The sequence below is a fragment of the Capsicum annuum genome, chromosome 6, assembly GCF_002878395.1.
Source record: "Capsicum annuum cultivar UCD-10X-F1 chromosome 6, UCD10Xv1.1, whole genome shotgun sequence".
In the NCBI taxonomy this organism is placed as follows: Eukaryota; Viridiplantae; Streptophyta; class Magnoliopsida; order Solanales; family Solanaceae; genus Capsicum; species Capsicum annuum.
The window spans coordinates 32,524-56,170 of record NC_061116.1 but is presented as its reverse complement, the minus strand read 5'-3'; the positions used below and the strand labels follow the sequence as shown (position 1 = coordinate 56,170).

At 37.6% G+C, this 23,647-nt stretch overlaps 1 protein-coding gene across 2 annotated transcripts in view; it reads left to right on the top strand.

Annotated features, from left to right (window-relative positions):
* Positions 1 to 22,472, top strand: part of LOC107873683 (putative late blight resistance protein homolog R1B-16) — a 29,084-nt gene extending 6,612 nt beyond the window's left edge. The window contains exons 2-4 of one of the 2 annotated variants that reach the window (XM_047414628.1): positions 17,050 to 17,142; positions 17,263 to 21,197; positions 21,970 to 22,472. In XM_047414628.1, coding sequence (XP_047270584.1) covers positions 19,045 to 21,153 — 2,109 coding nt within the window. In that variant the 5' untranslated portion in view covers positions 17,050 to 17,142; positions 17,263 to 19,044 and the 3' untranslated portion in view covers positions 21,154 to 21,197; positions 21,970 to 22,472. Of the gene's footprint in view, positions 1 to 17,049; positions 17,143 to 17,262; positions 21,198 to 21,969 lie in introns of those variants that run through there. The other variant, XM_016720612.2, reaches the window with a different exon arrangement.
* Positions 22,473 to 23,647: the final 1,175 nt, after the last annotated feature.

Sequence of the window (23,647 nt, the reverse complement as noted above, 5' to 3'; positions counted from 1 at the left end):
AATAATCTCTATCCTATGTCCGCGAACATAGTTTCGGACATTTGTCATTTAACCCTATGGCTTCACGGTTATCTAACTAATTTCCTTAGTTCATAATGTTCTCATACTGATTCATGTTCATATATTATCCATAATAGGCTCATATTCATGGTTTAGCCACTTTTGGGATCATGCCTGAGAATTAACCAACTTAGGTTCACATTTGAGATTGAGCCACCTTAGGTTCATAATAAGGTATGACTATCATTAAAACTCATGGGAGGTAGAATCATAATTCATTATGCCATATTAATTCATCAGTGAAGGATTTTCATAAGTTTATCAAGTGTGAGATTTTGGAATGTACATTGTATTTTTAGCATAACTTATGATTTTGGAATCATATATCAAGGTAATGAAGACATTCTTGAATAAATTCATAATGCTAGAAGTCATACGGATTGTGTCATTGTGTCATTGTGTCATTGTGCCATAGTTCATAAGAGAGGGATTTTATGATATTATGGAGATCATGGAAAATTTAAGTCATTATAGCATAATTATCTTCGCTGATTAATGATCAACATGCTAGCTTTACTAGGCTTATGTTAATATTTCAGCCTTTTTATGGGCTCAAATAGGAATTCAGTGTCTTTGGTTTCATAAATCATAAACTAGCACTTAGTATTTTGGGGGAGTCATGAAAAGTAACGTCTTTCAACATCATTATAACAATATTCCAAGTCATAACTTACATAACCCTTAGTGGAACTAAAGAGGAAATTGAGGTGATCTAGTTGAGTTTCATGGATCATGGTTCATATCAAAACGATAGGAGTTTCCAGTATGATGTCTTAGAAAACAAGTTAAAACTTATATCCTTTAGTGGTAAGGAAACCAAAAGAGTTTCTGACTTGTTAGCTTTCATGGCATCCCCTAGCAACTTCTTCTCACAAACCCTAGTTGAGTAGGTTCTAGTAACCTTCCCACTAGTGTCCACCACTTTTTCTTTACCCTTACTTCCACTTTGCTTCTATACTGACCACCTTAATGGTAGTTCCTCTTCATTAATCGCATCCTCCTCATTTGGAGGTTGTACAAACTTCTTAACTTCAGCATCATTGTCACGACTCGAACTAGGGTCTGGTCGTGATGCCCTTCTCTATCTGGTAATCATGCACAACATTCATATAATAAAAGAAGATGCGAAAACATATTCTGTGACGGAAACATGGTCAATTCTGAATTCACATAAGTATGGAAACTGTAAATCAAACTACATCTCAATAACATCTGACTCAGTCTGCGAAATCTCTACTACATGAAAATCTGACAGCTGTCTGAAACTGGGACAAGGCCCCCAGTAGACCAAAACAGAAATAAATGACATAATCTAAAAAGACAGGTTTTCCGGAATAGAGAAGGCTTACCAACTGAACCCTACAACTCTGCTTGATAAAATCTATTGCTTTTCTGGACCCCTAGACTGAGCCTCGGAACCTGGAGGGAGGAGGGGGTCAATACAGATGTACTGGTACGCAAAGTAATCCAAAATAAAGCATTTATATAAATAAAATAATTAGAGAGAAATTTGTCAAAATATCAAGCATGAAATAGTTCTAAAACACATGGGCACTTTTTGAAAATCATAAATAATTCTTGTTAATGCAAAGTCTGGTCTTTGTATTACTTCTGAGTTAGGTGGCTCTCCCGTACAAGTTTGATATTCCACGGGCTATATGGAATCTGCCATTGACCCGGCGGGGAAGCCCCTAACCTAAGTGTGCCGCAAGGGTTGGAGTGTGAGTCCGATATGCCACAAGGCTCATTTTTCTAATTTCAACATCTAAAAAGTCTGATTTTAACATGCATTCTATTGTGTTCTGAATTATCATGGCATAAACTGAATTGGTGTCGTCATACCAAGACTTGCAAGTCCTATTTATGAGCCATAATACAATAAGCATGATCTTTCATTAAAACATAGTTCAGACTACCAAAACATACAAATTAGTATAAGAGATTTCATGTTCTGAAACATAAGTCAAAACTATGCAAGAATCCTTCAAACATAAGGTGGTCATGTGCTTTTGACAAAACCATGCACTCTTTCATTATATGTATGTTCAACATTTATCAATACAAACAACCCTCTCTCTTTTGAAATCAAAATCATAATCCAAATATATCATTATTCAAGGCATTTCATAACATGCTTTACAAGATGCAGTTTAGAACAATTCATAGTATATCATAAGTACATGAAAATTATCACAAGAGAGGGATTTTTCATGCATCATGATCTCAATTCAATCATCAACCTTAAAACACATGCTTACAATATATATAATTTCAAATCAATTTGGGGGAATACCTAAAGACCAAAACAATATTGTCAACACTTCTAAAACATGAATATATTCATAAATTCAAAACCCCTTTCTTAAAATCATGATTTCTATGCCCATGAGATTTTAGGAAAACCCCGCGTACCTCTATTTCGGAAATTAACGGATGCTTCTTGAAGCCTACGATGCGAGGATTCCAAATCTCCAATTATCATCTAAAACCTGTGGTTAAATCTTGAGTTACGATGATTTTTACTTTGAAACCCTAATGGAGTTTCTTGAGAGATTTTGATAAAAACAATCTTACTTTGGTGTTCTTGGGATTAAATCCCGTGTTAGAGATGACAAGGGTTTGGAGAAGTACCATTTTACCCTTAATGAGACGGAGTAAAAATATAACTGGTGCCCATTTTGATAGGCCACCGCGACATACCACTATCGAGGTGGCTCACTGGAAATTGACGAATGCGAAATTGGGATCCTCTGAGACGCGCCACTATCATGAGGTCCTACTGGAATTTGACAATTTCTAATTAAACCTTCTCCGTGACACGCTAAACACCAGAATGACGATGTTTTATGATTAGCACATAAAATAGCCATAACTTCTTCACCGAGTGTCCGTTTTGGATGAATCCTATATCGTCAGAAAGCTTATTCAGTCATCTACGTAATGAAAAGTTAAAATCTAAGGAATTCCACAGGGAAATAAGTATAAATCATTCTAAAAGACAATTATTGATACTTTAAGGACAAAATTTTAGCTAGGAAAAGCTTGGGGCGTTACAATATTCCCCCCTTGGGAACATTCGTCCCCGAATGTTGATGCAGGACACAGACAAGCATAATTTCAAACATTCTAAGGCATAAAAATAATAAATCAAGGATTGTACCTTCCATTTCTTCATCCATTGGATCAAAAAGGTTTAGGTATCTTGCTCTCATGTCAACTTCTAATTCCCAAGTCGCTTCTTCAATTTTCTAGTTTCTCCACAACACTTTAACTGAGGCTATCTCTTTGTTCCTCAATTTCCGAACTTGACGATCTAAGATTGTTACCAGTTCTTCTTCGTAGGATAGGGAATCTGTTACCTTGATTTCCTCTATAGGTAGTACTAGAGAATAATCCCCAATGCATTTCTTCAACTTGGACACATGGAATACCAGATGAACGGAACCCAAACTAGCAGGCAACTCTAACTCATACGCGAATGCACCTATCCTCCTTAAGATCTGATAGGGTTCTATATAGTGAGAACTAAATTTACCTTTCTTCCCGAATTGCATGACTCCCTTCATGGGAGAAACTTTAAGAAACAACCAATCTGCAGCCTCAAACTCTAACTCTCTTCTCCTAACATCGGCTTAGGATTTTTGACAACTCTGAGCTTTCTTTAGTCGTTATCTAATGATTTTCACATCCTTTATTGCCCGATGAACAAGATCAGGCCCAAAAATTTATGTCTCTCCTACCTCATACCATCCTATTGGAGATCTACATCTTCTCCAATACAATGCCTCAAATGGTGCCATTTTAATATTAGAATAGAAACTGTTATTATAAGTGAACTCTATCAATGGCAAGTGCTCTACCCAACTACATTTAAAATCAATCACACAGGCCCTCAACATATCCTCAAGGGTCTGAATAGTGTGCTCAGCTAGTCCATCAGTCTGAGGGTGAAAAGCAGTGGTTAGGTTCACTTGAATGCCTAATCCTCTCTGAAAAGATCTCTAAAACTGAGAAGTGAACTGTGTACCTCGATCGAATATGATGGACACGGGTGCACCATGCAAACAAACTATTTCTGCAGTGAATATCTTGGCATAATCCTCTCCCAAAAAGTTATTCCTAACAGGCAGAAAGTGGGCTGACTTGGTCAACTATCTACAATTACCCAAATAGAATCATACTAGTTTCTGGACTTCGGGAGTCCGGTAATGAAGTCCATATTAATCATATCCCACTTCCACAGGGGTAAAGCTATCTCTTGGGAAGAACCACCTGACATCAAATGCTCTATTTTAACTTGTTGGCAGTTCAAACACTTGGAAACAAAGTTAGCCACATCACATTTCATATTATTCCACCAATACATAGATTTCAGATCATGGTACATCATAGTAGAGCCTGGGTGAATAAAATACCTCAAAATGTGAGCCTTTTCAAGGGTTCTCTTCCGCAAATCATCAACATCTGACACACATAATCTACCCGGATACCTCAAAATACCATCACCACCAATTTCGAAGGACTCACCTTCTGCTGACCCACATCTTTCTTGATCTGCATCAATATGGTATCTTCAACCTGCTTCTCTTTAACTTCTACACAAAGGGAAGACTTAGCTATCTCATGAACAACTATTCCCCCATCTTCAGAATCCAAGCATCGCACTCCTAGATTTGCAAGCCGGTGAATACCTTTTACCATCTCTCTCTTCCCTTTCTCAACATAAGAAAGACTTCCCATGGATAACCTACTGAGGGCATCGGCTACCACATTTGCCTTACCCGAATATAGTTAAGGCTCATGTCATAATCCTTTAGCAATTCCATCCAGCGCCTCTGCCTGAGGTTCAATTCTTTCTGCGAGAAAACAAACTGCAAACTTTTGTGGTCAGTGAATATATCAACATGCACCCCATAAAGATAATGCCTCCAAATTCTAAGAGCAAACACCACAGCTGCTAATTCTAAGTCATGAGTGGTGTAATTTCGCTCATGCACCATTAACTACCTAGATACATAAGCCACCAACTTACTGTGCTGCATAAGTACACACCCAAGTCCTACATAGGATGCATCACAGTACACAACAAAACCCTCCGTGCCTTCCGGAAGGCTCAGAACAGGTGCTGTAGTCAATTTATCTTTCAATTTCTCAAAACTGTTCTCCCATGAGTTAGACCACAAAAATTTAACCTTCTTCTGAGTCAACTTAGTAAGTGGCGCGGCTATAGAAGAGAAACTCTCTACAAACCTTCTATAATAACCCGCCAAACCCAAGAAACTCCGAATATTGGTTGGAGTCATGGATTTGGGCCATTTTCTCACTACCTCAACCTTTTGGGGATCAACCCGAATCCCCTCACTAGACACAATATGTCTTAAGAAAGCAATGGCATTCTTTCATAATTCACACTTGGAGAATTTCGCATACAACTTATGATCTTTGAGAGTCTGAAGAATAATTTAGAGATGATTGGCATGGTCTTCCTCACTTTTGGAGTAAATCAAGATGTCATCAATAAAAATTATGACAAACAGGTTTAGGAACTGACGGAAGACCCTATTCATTAGGTCCATAAAAGCTGTAGGGCCATTAGTCAACCCGAAGGACATGACTAAGAATTCATAATGACTATATCTGGTTTGGAAAGATGTCTTGGGAATCTTTTTGATTCCCTAACTTTCAACTGATGATATCTCGAACGAAGGTCTGTTTTAGAAAAACACTTAGTACCCTAAAGTTGATCCAAAAGGTCATCAATCCTAGGAAGAGGATATTTATTTTTAACAGTGACCTTATTTAGTTGACGGTAATCTATGCATATAAGCAGGGAACCATTTTTCTTTAGCACGAAGAGTACAGGTGGACCCCAAGAAGAAACACTAGGTCTGATAAAACCTTTATCTAAGAGATCTGCTAGTTGTTCTTTCAACTCTTTTAGCTTTGTAGAAGCCATTCTATATAGTGGAAGAGAAATAGGATGGGTATCTGGCAACACATCAATGCCAAAATCCATCTCCCTATCGGGTGGAATTCATGGGAGATCATCTGGAAAGGCTTTTGGAAATTCATTTACTACAGGGACAGACAGAAGAGGAAGACTTTTGGCATTAGAATCTTTAATCCAAATAAGATGATACAAGAACCCTTGGAAATAAGTTTACAGGCTATGAGATAAGATATAAAGTGCCCTCTAGGTGTTAAAGAATGCCCTTCCCACTCTATTGATGGCTCATTCAGAAAAAAAAAGGTAACCTTTTGGGTCCTACAGTCTAGTGTGGCATAACACCGATGGAGCTATTCCATCACTAGGATAGCATCAAAAGCAACCATATCAAGTTCTATGAGGTCTGCCCTAGTATCCCTACCAATAATAGACACAAGATAATTTTTGTATACTTTCCTAGCCACAATAGAATCACCCACTGGATTAGAAATAGAGAAAGGTTCAGCAATCACATCGGGCTCAAACGCAAACCCAAAAGCCACATACAAGGTTACATAAGATAAGGTAGACCCAGGATCAAGCAACATATATACATCGCGGTAAAGATTTGTAACGTACCGGTGATAACATCTGGGGAGGCTACCGCCTCCTGGCGGTTGGTCAATGTATATAACCAGTTCCGACCACTTTCAGCAGCTGATGTGGTGCCCTTCTGAGGCGGGGGTGATGCAGAAGAATTTGCCTAGGACTTAGCTCCACCAACATTCCTCCTAGTGGAGGGGAAATCTCTGTGGAAATGACCCGTCTGGCCGTATAAATAGAACACCATCTAGCCCAGCTAAAACCTTCCTGGATGATGCCTACCATAAGTTTCGCACCATGGAAAATTACAATACTGCTGATCCACTCTACCCTGTGACTGAGTGTCCTGAGCTCTGGGTCCATGACTAGTCTGAAAACTTTGAAATCGTCTATCAACTGGGGGTATGGGCGCTGGGGCGCTAGCTGTAGATTTTGTGTTACTCCAAAACTTCTTCTTTTGCCATTTCTTACCCCAATTATCGCTCTGCTACTAACTGGGGTTCTGATCCGCTGTTTTAGCCTTCTTCGCCTACCTGTCTCTCTCTCTAGATTCAAAAATTTTCTTTTTCTTCTTCTTTACCTACTGTATGTGGACTGACATCCTAGCAAAGTCCATCTCCCTACTTAGCATCGCCCCTTGAAATTCAAGTGCTAGATCATCGGAAAGGTCGAATGAAAATTTCCTCATCTGGGCTCTTATACTTTCTGTCACTTTTGGTGCATAACGAGCCAATTGGTTAAACTTCGGAGTGTACTTTTGGACACTCATTTTCCCTTGTTTAAGATTCATGAACTCCTATGCTTTGGCTTCCCTCAACTCAAGAGGGAAGAATCAGCCAAGAAAAGCTTCCACAAACTCATCCTAAGCTGTGGGCTCAGCACTCTCCCCTTTCGCATCCTCCCACTCATTGTACCATTGGTTCGCTACATTCTTAAGTTGGTATGCTGCTAGCTCAACCCCTTCCACCTGATCCACATGCATTACTTTGAAAATTTTCTCTATTTCATCTACGAACTCCTGTGGGTCCTCTTCTACCTTAATACCAGAGAATCTGCGCAGGTTCATTCTCATGAACTGGCCTACCCTGGTTACCTCAGAAGTAGCAGATGCAGACCCACTATCCTCTGACCTCTGAGTCTGTGCGGCCACCAAATGGGCAAGTATGCGAATGGATTGTCTGAATTCTACATTTGATATGTTCCTCTGAGAAGATTAAGGATGGTTAACATTTATCCTCGGAGTTCGAGGAGGACTGGTCGGGACAGGAGGTACTTCTGGAGAGGGAACAGGTTCTGGGGTATGGTCTCTGTTACAGGTTCGCATGCCATGAGTTAGGTAAAATTCATCATCCTGAGTATCCTGCTTGTTGGAACAAAAAGGAGGCATGATCATTTTCTGAAATACAATAGATCATTGATTAGAGGACAATTTCTGATTCAGACTTTGAGGCACGATCTAAAGCACAAAGAGGGGAAACATTTCTTAAATGCCTAGTAGCCTCCTGATTATAAGTGTGGCGTGCTACACACCCATAAAAAAGACTCTACCCGATGCGATTTCGCAGATACCCTGGGACCATGAACCTTGCTTTGATACCAAGTTTGTCATAACTCAAACTAGGACCTAGCCATGATGAACATCCCGAACCATGAAAGCCCAGAACGCCTTTCTCTATCTGGTAATCATGCACAACATTCATATAATAAAAGAAGATACGGAAACATAATCTTCTACGAAAACATGGTCAATTATGAATTCAACATAAGTATGAAAACTGTAAATCAAACTACATCTGAATAACATCTGACTCAGTCTGTGAAATATCTACTACATGATAATCTGACAGCTGTCTGAAACTGGGACAAGGCCCCCAGTAGACTAAAACAGAAATAAATGACATAATCTAAAAAAGACAAGCCTTCCAGAATAGAGAAGGCTCACCAACTAAATGCTACAACTCTGTCTGATAAAATCTACTGCTTTTCTAGACCCCTAGACTGAGACTCGGAACCTAGAGGGAGGAGAGGGGGTCAATACAGATGTATGGTATGCAAAGTAATCCAAAATAAAGCATTTATATAAATAAAATAATTAGAGAGCAATTTGTCAAAATATCAAGCATGAAATAGTTCTAAAACACATGGGCAGTTTCTGAAAATCATAAATCACTCTTGTCAATGTAAAGTTTGGCCTTTGTATTACTTCTGAGTTAGGTGGCACTCTCCTACAAGTTTGATATTCCACGGGCTATATGGAATCCACCATTGACTCGGCGGGGAAGCCCCCAACCCAAGTGTGCCGCAAAGGTTGGAGTTTCTAAGTCTGATACGCCACAAGGCTCTAGGCCAGCGTAATATAAATAACCCAGATCGACAAATTATGATTTTGGGTAGTGGGTTGTCTGAACCCATGCCTTCTTCGGGGAACCACCTAAGCTCTCTTTGTGTCCATTTTTATCCTGTTCTGAATTATGCATTTTTTTAATTTCAACATCTAAAAAGTCTGATTTCAAACATGCATTCTATTGTGTTCTGAATCATCATGGAATAAACTGAATTGGTGTCGTCACACCAAGAATTGCAAGTCCTATTTCTAAGCCATAATGCAATAAGAATGATCTTTCATTAAATCATAGTTTAGACCACCAAAACATGCAAATTAGTATAAGAGATTTCATGTTCTGAAACATAAGTCAAAACTATGCAAGAATCCTTCAAACATAAGGTGGTCATGTGCTTTTGACAAAACCATGCACTCGTTCATTATATGTATGTTCAACATTTATCAATTCAAACAACCCTTTCTCTTTTGAAATTAAAATCATAATACAAATATATCATTCTTCAAGGCATTTCATAACATTCTTTTCAAGATGCAATTTAGAACAATTCATAGTATATCATAAGTAAATGAAATCATCACAAGAGAGGGATTTTTCATGCATCATGCTCTCAATTCAATCATCAACCTTAAAACACATGCTTACAATATATATAATTTCAAATCAATTTGGGGGAAGGCCTAAAGACCAAAACAATATCGTCAACACTTCTAAAACATGAATATATTCATAAATTCAAAACCCCTTTCTTAAAATCATGATTTCTATGCCCATGAGATTTAAGAAAAACCCCGCGTACCTCTATTTCAAAAATTAACGGATGCTTCTTAAAGCCTACGACGCGAGGATTCCAAATCTCCAATTATCTTCTAAAACCCGCGATTAAATTTTGAGTTACGAGGATTTTTACTTTGAAACCCTAATGGAGTTTCTTGAGAGATTTTGATGAAAATAATCTTCCTTTGGTGTTTTTGGGATTAAATCCTGTGTTAGAGATGACAAGGGGTTGGAGAAGTTCCATTTTACCCTTAATGAGACGGAGTAAAAATATAACTGGTGCCCAATTTGATGGGCGACCATGACGCGCCACTATCGTGGTGGCTCACTGGAAATTAACGAATGTGAAATTGGAATCCTCCACGACACGCCAGTATAGCAAGGTCCTACTGAAATTTGACAGTTGCTAATTAAACCTTCTCCGCGATGCACTAAACACCAAAATGACGATGTTTTATGAGTAGCACATAAAATAGCCATAACTTCTTCACCGAGTGTCCATTTTGGATGAACCTTATATCATCGGAAATCTTATTCAGTCATCTATGTAATGAAAAGTTAAAATCTAAGAAATTACACAGGAAAATATGTATAAATCATTCTAAAATCCAATGCTTGATACTTTAAGGGAAAAAATTTTGCTAGGAAAATCTTGGGGCATTGCAATCATCTCCTTAAGTAGATAAATCTCCCACCTTCTTACAAATCACATTCTCCACTACACCAAGGGAAATCTCCCTAGGATCATTAGCAAGCAAGTTCAATCAGCCACCCAGTCCTTACGACTAGGGATCAGTTCTTTCTGGTTCTTTTGAGCGAATTGGATTTTGAGAAACTTCGAACTAAATAGGTGAACCAAAGGCTTGATTTTGGTCCACCACTATGGCTGATTCAATAGGGGTTTCCATTGTTTTTGAGGTTTCTTCTGGAATGGGTTCATTTAAAGGATTTGGATTTTTGAGGAAATATGTAGAGGGTAGAGTGAACTGATGTTCTTGAGGAGGGTTAGAAAAGGAATCTTCTGTACTTTTGGACATTGATAGAGTAGGATTTTTTATTTCAGGGTTTTTTGATAAGAATAATGGGTATTGAATATTTCAGAATCCTCGGTGGGGCTTAAGGGAGTAGAAATATCATCCATTTGAAGCATTTGTGAGAGAGTGAATGAGAACAAAAAAACTTATTTCAGTGAAGAGGAGTTTTAAAGAGGATGATTTGAGAAAAAATTTGGACAAGAATGGGAGAAAAAGGATTTGATTTTGTACTTAAGGGAACTAAATATTGTACCTTTTGGGACCTTTTAGAGGAAATCACATGTCTAGTCCCAATAGGTGCAACTCTTCACCTTTTTAGGGATTTGACATCTCTTACATAGAGAAAGGACGGGATATGTTTTTTTTCAGACACTCTTTTTTATGAATTTTAAAGTACACAGTTTTAGTACTAACCTGAGAGACAGGACCAGGTCCCTCTCTAGCTTGAGTGAATCTTTTATATAGTGTATGCCACAACTATTCTCCTTCAAAGTAGTTCACCATATGTGTATACCTGTAAAGGTATAGTAATGAGTTAGACCAATAAGCACATAGTTTATAAAGGATACTTGCCTCCTGATCCTAGCCAATGATAAGGGAAAGTTGATCCATCAAGTAGGTTAATTCATCTTGATCAATCCCAACTAAACCCGTTCTTCACAAATTGCTCTTTATGAAGTGCCTTTGTAAAGATTTCAGCTACCTAATCTTTGGTCTTACAAAACTTCATGCAAATAGCTCCCTTTTCAACATTGTATCTCAAAAAGTGATGCCTCACATCAATATGCTTTATCCTCTTATGTTGCACTGGATTTTTTGGTCATGTTTATAGAACATGTTTTGTCACATATCAGGGGATAGTATCATATGCAATCCCAAAGTCCTTTAGTTGCTGTTTGATCCATAATAATTGAGTACAGCAAGAAGCTGCAACTACATAGTTAGCTTCAAGAATAGATAAGACAACTGAGTTTTGTTTCATAGATCCCCAGGAGATTAAAGAAGAACCAATTAAATGAGCCATTCTTGAGGTGCTTTTTTTGTTCACCAAATATCCAGCATAATCAGCATCAACATACCCTATTAAGTCAAAACTATCACCAGATGGATAGAACAGGTTCAGGTCCCTTGTACCTTTCAGATATCTGAGAATTCTCTTTGCTACATTCAAATGGGACTCTTTAGGATAAGCCTGAAATTTGGCACACATTATCATACTGAATACAATATCCAGCCTACCTGCAGTGTGATACAGTAGGGATCCAATAATCTCTCTATACATGGTCTCATTCACTAAGGACCAGGTTCATCTTTATCCATCTTCGAATTGGTTCCAATTGCAGTATCAATTTTCTTGGCATCTCTCATATTATATTTCTTTATCAACTCTTTGATGTATTTTTTTTGACAAATTATAGTTCCTTGAGGGGTTTGTTGAATCTGTAGGCCTAGAAATAAGCTCAATTTACCAATCATGCTTATTTCAAATTCACTACCCATTAACTTTGCAAACTCTTCACATAAAGACTCAGAAGTAGCTCCAAATATGATGCCATCAACATAGACCTGGAAAATCAATAAGTTCCTGCCTCTAGACATCAGAAAAAGAGTGTTGTCTATTTTCCCTCTCTTTAAGTCATTTTCCAAAAGAAATTTTGAAAGTCTTTCATACCAAGATCTAGGTGCTTGTTTCATCTTTAATCCATAGAGAGACTAATACAGTTAGCATCCTTCAGAGCTCTTTCACATTTTTGGGTTCAATTTGTGACAAGAAGCCTGAGAAGATCATGAAATTTCTAGTTGGATCTCTTGTTTGAATTCCAGATTCCAAGGGGGATGTCAGATTTTCAAGGGGGTGAGAGGATTTATGCTTCCAGTTTGACATTCTGAGATGAGTATTGCTGGGACTAGGTCGTTGGAGATTTTTACTAAAGCTTTCTTGATGTTTTTCTTCTGTAGCTGGAGTTTGTAAATGAGCATTGGACTCACCATCACCTTCATTATTCTAAACATTATCAGCATGTCCTTAACCATCATCTTTAGATATATCATCCCTTTGAATGGTAATGAGTTCTTCTATGTCAGAATCTTTATCTCTACCAAAATCTCTGGACATTCCTGGCTCATTAAAGGCTATATGTACACTTTATTCCACACCGAGTCCTTTTGTTGAAGACCCTGTAAGCTTTACTTGTTGAGGAGTAGCCTATAAAGGCTGCTTCATCACTTTTAAAGTCAAATTTCCCAAGCTCATTCTTTCTATTGTTTAGAACAAAACATTTGCATTCAAAGGGTTTGAAATAGTCTACTTTTGGCTTTTTTCTGAACAAAGTTCATAGAGGTTCTGTTCTAGAGTGACCTGATCAAACATCTATTAGTGATATAACATGCAGTGTTAACATCCTCAGCCCAGAAACTTTCTGGAATGCCACTATCAATCAACATAGTCATGGAAATTTCTAGGAGAGTCTTGTTCTTTCTTTCAACCACTTCATTTTGCTGAGGAGTCCTAGGAGTACAAAAATTATGACTAATTCTATTTTCAGAAAAAGATTCTACAACTTGGGAGTTTTCAAACATTGTTCCATGATCATATCTGAATCCAATAGTTTTGCAGTTTAGCTTCATCTGAATTTGCTTAGAAAAAACACCAGAACATCATAGGTTTCATCTTTAGTTCTAAAGAACATTGTCTAGGTGAACCTTGAATAGCCACAGAATGGTATACACAGGCCTCTTACCACCTCTACATTGGACTTTAATAGGTCCACTTAATTCCATATGTAACAACTGAAGGGGTCTAGAGGTGCTAACCTGCTTTTTTTGTTTGAAGGAAGATCTGCTTTATTTTTCTTGGACACAGGCATCACAAATTTTGTTGTCTAAGAACTACACCTTTGGAACACCACGGACCAAGACTTTGAGATCAATTTATTTATCAGGGAGGAAATTACATGTCCCAGTCTTCTGTGCCATAGATCAACATTTTTACCTTGAACACTTAAGCTGGTCAATTCACAATCAGTTACAGAGTCCAGTCCAGATCAGCCACACACATATTTTTGCACCTTTTAGCTCTGAGAATGACTTTTCCAAACTTCAAGCTTGTCATGTTACAGCCATCTAATACGAACTTTACCTCATTACCTTTGTTACAGATTTGAGATACACTCAAAAACTGTACTTGAGATCATTTACATAGTACACATCTCCTATTGATTGATCAAGAAACTTTCCAATCTTTTCAACACCATGAATATAACCCTTTTTACTATTTTCAAATAATACACCTCCACCTTGAAGTATCTTGAGTGAGAGAAAATAGTCAGTCCTCCCTGTCATATGTTTTGAACATCCACTTTCCATGAACCAATTCTGACTGTGTTCCCTTACTCTTAATTGGAAACAAAGTCATTTGTTAGAATTGGGAACACACTTGAGTTTGAGTTCCCAATAAAAAGACAAGGGAGTGATCAAATCCTTTTGGGTCCAGCTGGGGAGTTTGTTTCTCTCAGTATTTCTCAAGAGATTGTGTACTTTAGGATGATATTTCTTTTGTTGGATGTATCTAGTACCGTTTGTTTTAGCTTTAGGTCATCCTTGACATTTCTTCATCAAGTGACCATCACTTCCACGGTCTAAAAATAACTATTGACCTAGGGTTTTAGAACAAAAGCATGCTTCCCTTGAGACCCAGAAGCATGGGTTCTATATTGGTATCCAAGACCTCTACCATTATTGACTCCCTAACTATTGAAATTAGTCAGAATTTGTGAGGATGTGGTCCATTTTTGGGATTTGTTAAGGTCTTCTCTTATGCGGACCACATCCCATTTTAATTTCTCATTCTTATGAAGTGCAGTATTGAGATTCCTTTGAAACCCCTTTAACTTTTCTTCAAGCTCAATTTGACGCTTTGATGCTTCTTTCTTCCATTTATTATCAAACTCATCTAGTAGATCTCAGATTTTCACATTTTAATTTTGAGGATTATTCCTCAGTTTCAGACAATTGAAGAGTTAAGGCTATTAATTCATTATCTAGATTTTCTATTTTGTCTTCAAGAACATTTTTCTCAGTAGTCAAATGACACACAAAATCAATCAGCACATTTGCAAGCTTCTTTATCTTCTTAGAAGAATAATTCTCTAAGTTTTCCTTAATGTCAGAAAGACTTACCTCATTTTCTTTTTTCATAATCTACTTTTTCCATAAGAGCATACAAAGTGTCTTAGGTGATTTCACTATCCTCCACTGCTAACATAGAGACATCTTCAGGCTTTTCTGCTTCATCAGAATCACTAGAAGTATCTCCCCACATTGCTAGAGCCTGTTTTACTTCATAATCAGCTATAACTTTTCTTCTTGTCTTCTCAAGAATTTGGTCCTTATTCTTTCCTTTATAACCTCCAGACTTCAGATATTCTTGATAGTCCATTTTATGTACTAGGCAATCTTTGATGAAACGCGCAGGTTTCCACATTTGCGGCAAACTTTAATAGTACCTCCCTTTTTGTTGCTGCTTTCTTTCCTTTGAAACTGACCACTTTTCTTCATTAATCTCACAATTCTTTTGGCCAAATAAGCAACATCAGTGTCCTCCTTGCTTAAATTAGACTTTGAGGCCTTCAATTCCAGAGACTTTTCTCCTTTTTCTTTTTTCTTCTCTTGCCCTTGCTAATTTTTGTGCGCATGAGTCTTTAGATTACTAATAAGTTCATCCACAGTGAGAGCCTTCAGGTTTCTTGTAAAAGTAATAGCATCTACTTTGCTTTCCCAGGACATAGGAAGAACTCTTAGAATTTTTCTCACTTGTTTATGTGGAGGAATCACTTCTACTAGGCGGTGCAACTCATTTGTGATTGAAGTGAATCTATCATACATCTCTTGAATAGTTTCCCCCTCCTTCGTAGAGAAAGTTTCATACTGAGTAGTCAGCATATCAACTTTTGAATCCTTCACATCAGTGGTTCCTTCATGAGAAGGCTTCAGGCAATCCCAGATTTCCTTAGAATTTTCACAAGAGGAATCCTGTTGTATTCATCCGGTCTTATACCACACACAAGCAATTTCTTAGCCTTGTAATTCTTTTCAATTTTCTTACTTTCTTTATCATTATATTCTCTCCTGGTTTTGACAACCATTCTTGTTATGTCTCCTTATTTAACCTCCTTAACAGGCACATAAGGACCATCAAGTATTACATCCATCAACTCACTAGCCTCAACCATAATGAAGTCATACATCCTGGTTTTCCACCACCTATATTATTTCCTCCAGAATAGGTGAAGCAGCCATGATCAAGAAATAACGCTAGGTGTTAACCTTTTATAGTAACCTTGCTCTGATACCAATTGTTGAAATGTAAAGAGTGCACCATCGTACAAGGGACCAGGTCCCTAAGACTAAGAGAATAGCAATAAAATAGTAACAAACAAAAACTTGTAGATATTAAAATAAACACAGTGGTTTACGTGGAAACCTTCATGCTCAAGGTATGCAAAACCAAGGCTTGCCCTCACAAGCACTCAATCTCCACTATAATGAAAACTCATTGATTACAGACTCCAAGAATATAGATCTAAGTTCTACAGGTTTCAATAGCTCTACCACAACCACTCTACACACCTCAATCACTTCATAATCGATTAACTCTAATCCATGGGCCTTAGGTAACTCTACCTAAGCACTATACTGCCAAAAGAAAATCTTTACACTTATAAGATGAGTAAAATGATTACAATGCAAGACTTGACTCAAGAAGGACTAAACCTTAAGCACACAAAAGCTTTGGAACTTTAGCAATAGAGAGTTTTCGTCATTTACAGTGATTCACAAAAATTGCAAAAACTATTTGATTGAGAAGCATCCTTTTATATTTATACGGGTGTATAAATCAGGGTTGAATTTTAATTGGACCGGGTGTTTAATCGGGTACGTTGCACTCCTGCACAGTTAGTTGCACTAGCAGACAAACTATGCAGAGAGGTGACAGTTGTACCACTTCATGATGATCTAGGAACCTGGTCCTTTAATGTCATAAAAAAGGAAATATATTTGTAGTGATAGGTTCTGTCCTTGAACATATGGGACCTGTAATTTCCTCAATCTTACAAATTCCTTTTCTGAAAATTTAATGTGAAAACATTTTATCTGTGATTAACACTAACAATTCTGGTGTTAGAGACTAAATGCACTAAAATTACTATTCGGACAAAATAGTTTTTCTATAGGTATTTGATGTTTTGGCCTTGATCAATACCACGATAGAACTTAATGTGATTAACTCTGTTCCTTTTTTATGTAGGTACTTTTTGTTACAGAGAACTTCATTACAATCATGGAAAGAGTAACAGAAAAGGAACAACTGAGAAAGGAAGAGGAAGCAAACAACTCATCGGTATGTCATGATCAATATATAGCTTACGTGCAACATTGAATTTTGACAAAAACCATTTTCTATAGCTATGTTAAGTGCTGTGGCTTTGAAAATGTGATATAACATTTGGTCTTTTTGCAGATGTCGTTTTCTGCTCTTCGTGAGGACATTATCAATGTTCTGGATTTCGTGGAGAGGTTAAAGAATGAAGAGGATCAAAAACCTGTTGATGTGGATCTTATTGAAAAGCTGAAATCAAAGCTGACATTTATTTGTACATATGTCCAGCTTTCTTATTCCGATTTGGATCAGTTTCAAGATATAATGACCGGCAAAAGACAAGAAGTTGAGAATCTGCTTCGGACAATTTTTGATGATGTGGACAACACCATCAGGTGTAAATATAACATGCATCATGTCCTTCCTAGCCTCACCAAGAATATGGATAACTGTATCAGCTCGGACCATTGTTCTAAATCAAATGCTACCATGGCAGAGGAACAATTGAACTTCCTTCTCTTGAATCTCCATCATCTATCCAAGTATCGTGCTGAAAAGATTTTCCCGTTAGTGAATGAATATGGGATTCTTCAGAATGTATGTCGAAATGTACGAGATTTCCATGGGTTGATAGTGAATGGTTGCATCAAGCATGAGATTATTGAGAATGTCTTACCCCGGTTTCAACTGATGGCCGAGAGTGTAGGAAAGTTCCTTTGGGAGGATCAGATTGATCAATACTCTCAACTGTCCGAGCTGGACGAGGATGATCAGACTGATGGAGACTCTCAACCCTCCGATCTAGATGAGGATGATCAGACTGATGGAGACTCTCAACTCTCCGAGCTAGACGAGGATGATCAGACTGATGGAAACTCTCAACTCTCCGAGCTATCTGAGGATGATCAGATTGATGGAGATTTTCAACTCTTAAAGCTAGCAAATCTACTCATAAAGATTATTCCAATTGAACTGGAGGTTATGCACATTTGTTTTACAAATTTGAAAGCTTCACCATCAGCAGAAGTTGAAGGTTTCATTAAGCAGCTCCTAGAAACTTCTCCAGACATTAATAGAGAATATCTGATTCATTTACAAGAGCACATGGTAAATGTTATCACCCCTAGTACTTCAGGGGCTCAAAACATTCAAGTCATAATGGAGTTTCTGTTGATTATTCTTACTGACATGCCTAGAGACTTTATTCATCACGACAAATTATTTGATCTTCTGGCACGTGTGGGAGCACTTACCACAGAGGTATCAACTCTTGTTCGTGACTTAGAAGAGGAATCAAGGAATAAAAAGAGCACAGATGAAACAAGTCGTGCAACTCGAGACTTGCTGGAAAATATTGAACTCCTCAAGGATGATCTCAAACATGGTTATCTGAAAGTCCCGGACTCATATCAATGTTGCTTCCCCATGAATGATGGACCACTCTTCATGCATCTTCTACTCATCCACTTGAATGATCTGCTAGATTCCAATTCTTATTCAATTTCTTTGATAAAGAAAGAAATTGAGTTGGTGAAAGAAGACCTAGAATTTATAAGATCGTTCTTCGTGAATGTTGAGCAAAGATTGTATAAGGATCTATGGGCACGTGCTTTAGATGCGGCATATGAGGCAAAAGATGTCATTGATTCTATTATTGTTTGAGATAATGGTCTCTTACATCTTATTTTCTCACTTCCCATCACCATAAAAAAGATCAAGCTTATCAAAGAAGAAGTCTCTAATTTACATGAGAAAATTACCAAGAACAGGAGCCATATTGTTGTAAACTCTCCCAAGAATCCAGTTGAAAGAAAGTCATTGACAACTGGTAAAATAATTGTAGGATTTAAGGAGGAGACAAACTGGTTAATTAGTAAGCTCACCAGTGCACCGAAAGATCTTGATGTCATTTCAATCACTGGTATGCCGGGTTCGGGTAAAACTACTTTGGCATACAAAGTATACAATGATGAAGCAGTTTGTAGTCATTTCGACCTTCGAGCATGGTGCACAGTCGACCAAGAATATGATGAGAAGAAGTTGCTGGTGAAACTTTTTAATCAAGTTACTGGCTCGGATTTGAAGTTCAGTGAGGATATTGATGTCGCTGATATGTTACGGAGAGAACTGTTTGGAAAGAGGTACCTAATTGTGTTAGATGATGTGTGGGATACTACTACATGGGATGATTTAACAAGACCTTTCCCTGAAGTTGAGAAAGGAAGTAGAATTATTTTGACGACTCGACAAAAGGAAGTGGCTTTACATGGAAAGGGCAACACTGATCCTCTTAACCTTCGATTGCTAAGTCCAGAAGAAAGTTGGGAGTTAATAGAGAAAAGGGCATTTGGAGAACAGAGTTGCCCTGATGAACTATTGGATGTTGGAAAAGAAATAGCCGAAAATTGTAAGGGACTTCCTTTGGTGTCTGATCTGATTGCTGGAGTCATTGCAGGGAGGGAAAAGGAAAAGTCTGTGTGGCTTGAAGTTCGAAATAATTTGAATTCCTTTATTTTGAACAGTGAAGTTGATGCGATGAAGGTTATAGAATTAAGTTATAACCATTTACCGCAGCACCTGAAGCCATGCTTAATTTACCTTGCATCTTTTCCAAAAGACAGAGAAATTCAGTTTGATGCGTTGCGAATATATTGGCGCGCTGAAGGGCTTGCTGAAAAGACAGAAGTACTGCAGGTTTATTTTGATAGTTTAATTACCAGTAGCTTGGTAACTAGCTTCAATGAGATAGGTTATCGCCAGACTTGCCAAATTCATGATCTTGTGCACGACTTTTGTCTGATAAAAGCAAGAGAGGAAAAGTTGTTTGGCGAGATAAGTTCAAGTGGTGCATTTTCTTCTTCAGATTTGATGCCACGTATAGTGACCATTAATTATGATAAGGAGCACTTTGGGTCTAACAATTTCATCCTGCTCGATTCAAAAATGAAAAGGCATTGTGGTAAACATGTATATTCTTTGGAGATAACTGGAGACGAGATGGAAGATCGTCTTTCTGATGCATGCCACCTAAGAGAGTTGAGGCTTCTTAGAGTGTTGATCCTGTATCCCTCAATTATGATGGTGAAAGATTCTTTGTTGAATGAAATAGGCATGTTGAATTATTTGAGGTACTTAAGAATTGGGACAGAAGTTAAATCTCTGCCTTCATCTTTCTCAAACCTCAGGAATCTGGAAAGCCTGTTTGTTGATAACAAAGCATCAACCTTGGTACTATTACCGAGTATTTGGAATCTTGTAAAGTTGCGAGAGCTGTCCATGGATGCTTGTTCTTTCTTTGATTTTGATACAGATGAACCAATACCAATAGCTGGAGGCTCAGAGTTAAAGAACTTGAGAGTATTATGGACACTCATGCTTTCCTATTCGAAAGACACGGTGGATATCTTCAAAAGGTTTCCCAATCTTCAGGAGCTTTCATTTGTTCTCAACAAATCATGGGATTATTCAACAGAGAGATATTGTTTCCCAAAACTAGATTGCCTAACAGAACTAGTTTTCCTCAAAGTAGATTTTGAAAGTTCAAACACAAATGACAGTGGGCCCTCTGTACCGACAAATTGGTCGTGGGATTCTCACTTCCCACAGAATTTGAAAAGATTGGTGTTGTGTGACTTTCCTCTGACATCCTATTCACTATCAACAATAGCGAGACTGAACAACCTTGAAGACTTGTTCCTTGAGAGGACAATCATGCAAGGGGAAGAATGGAACATGGGGGAGGAAGACACCTTTGTGAATCTCAAATATTTGGAGTTGGAAGAAGTGACTCTTGCTAAGTGGGATTTTGGAGAGGAATCCTTTCCCGTGCTTGAGAAATTAAAACTCTGCGAATGTCGTAAGCTTATAGAGATTCCGCCTAATTTGGGGGATATTTGTTCATTGAAAATTATCCAACTTGTCGAGAGCCCTCAACTTGAAGATTCAGCTCTGGAGATTAAACAATATGTTGAAGATATTATGGAACGGAAGCTTGAGGTCCTTGGCCCGAATAATATGCCATTATTTAAGTAGCTTGAAGAATTATGCGTGGGAAGTCTTGAGCACCACCATAACAGGTTCTTCTCTATTACATTCGCGTGCTGTTCTGATTCTTGTGTTTTATGTCTACTATATGTCTGTGAATAATACTAAGTCGAAATTTAGCAAGTATTTATTCTTTTGTTTCTTCATCTCATATACATGTATAAAAATTTACATCTGGACCTAACCTTGGTAACTCAAAAATAGAAGCATCAAATCTAGCTATATTCTTGTATTCTTTCTTCCATGACGTTTTACGCTCCTTTCTTTAATTTTCTAGTATTCTTACTTCTTCCACCTAATAAAGTTTTATGCACATTTTATCCATTAGATCGTGAGAACATTGAAAGGAATAGAAGGGGAAGTTACTTTGGTATTGACTATTGGAAAGTATAATAATGGAAATAGGAAAAGAAAATGAAAACAAATAACTCATCAGTACGTCAAACAATAGTCATCCATTGTTAAAGATTTTTATTTAAAAGTTCATAATCTGTAGCATAAATAATAAAAGTTTTTTTCTTTCCAACTCATTTCAGCTTTTTCAAGTTCTACTAAATATTTCAAGAAATACCATCATCACAAATATGTGAAAACTCTTCAGGTAATAATGTTACTGACTCTCAGAATTTGATGCCAAAGTTGACGCCGCAAGCTATTAATTGTATTGAATTTGTCCAGGGTAATGGAGGTGCTAAGAATATCAACTTCCTGTTGGTTGAACCATCCTAGTTAATTCCTTTCCAATGTTGGATAGTCTCTCATTTTAATCACTAATATCGTCTAACCGTGGCTTCTTTTCTGCAGGTGGCATGATGCGATCCGAGCTTCATCAAAGTTTTACACACGAAGACGAGCTAAGGTGTTGGTAGACTTGTCATCAAATCACTATATTGGAGGCTTGGGAGGAAGGCATGAAACTTGAGAATGTGCGTTCTTGGAAGGAGCTCCCGGTAGAGCAATACCATGTTTGGATAATAGCTTGGATCATGGGTGATACTATCATGTATAGCACATACTTTTTAAGACCACACACGCGAAGCCAATCCCAAGATCTCAAATCTTGGGATTGGTGGTTGCCACTTTGGCAATGGTGGGAGGTGTCCAAGACAGCCCTTTGTTCTGTGTTTGTAAAAGGAAAATTATGAATAGTTGTCTTAGTCATTTTATTATGAATATTATCTCTTGTGACATATTTGAGAGCTAGATTAAGCTGTTTGTTGAACTTTGTTTAGAAACATGGGTTGCAAGGAGATTCAATCATCCTTGAGGTCTTCATATGAGATTAGGTACTTTTTTGTATTAATTTATCGGGGTTTTAGGATATAATATATCCTCTAATTTCGTTGTGTTTTCCTTGTTTGGATTCAAAATTGGAGGTATTATCTTTGATATTGTTAGTATTACCAATTTATCCTTTCCTGTGTCTTTTCTTCTGTCTTCTACCTTTTCATTTCCGCATTTCCTTTTAGTTCGTGGTTTGGTTCACATCATGGCACCTTTAACTCTATTATGTATAGGATCGATGAGCTTAATGCAGAGAAGTTTTTGTTTACAAATACACCTTTGTTATATTGTTTCCAACTTTTGCTCTTGCTTGTTAACAGACAAGCAGCTCATTAGAAATGCAGCAACTTTTACTCGGATACAAATCATGGAAACGATCACCTAGAGGGTTTGCATCACAAGCTCTAATGAAGGAAGGTCTGGATGGAGATGAAGAATTTGTTGCTCGGAATTAAGTGGTTCGAGTAGAGCGGATATATCACCCTGTCATCTGCTAAAATTATCCGAGAGGGATCCTGTATCCGCTTTACATAGAGTAATATGTGGAGGAACTCTCCATATACCAAATAAAACAATTACATGCATGTGTATTGACTTTAGGAGAGGACTTTTCTGTTTAAGAAAACTTACAAGTTTCTAATAAAAATTATATATTTATCAAATACACATGTCATTTGTTGATTTGTTCGTTTGACACATCATTTGCTATTGCAATACGCATGAGATATGTTGTATTGGGGTGATCACGAGACTTTCTGATGTAAAGTAAAAGTTTCTACTTTGTTATACACACAAATTTAAGGTGCTTATATGACTTGGTCTCACCAGGAAACTAAACGCTCTAAGAATGCACATCTAGACGTTTCAAATCATCTTCAGGTTGAGGTCAAATAAAGGTAGACGTCCATCTATGTATTTGTAACACCCCGTACTTTCGGGCTAGAATTTAGACCATCGTTCCTATGCGTATAGACTCGAACTAAATTATTCCTTGTTAATGTATGTGTGGTGATCACTCCTATAGTGTGGGAAAACCTTTAAATATGAATTGAGGTCACAAGAATCCCCTAACTCTAAGACGAGTTGAAAACAATTCTATCGATTAAGTTTTAGTGGACACTTCATCTTGGGTCAAATTTCGCCGACCATACACAACAACAAACCCAGTGTATTCCCACTTAGTGGGGTCTGGGGGGGG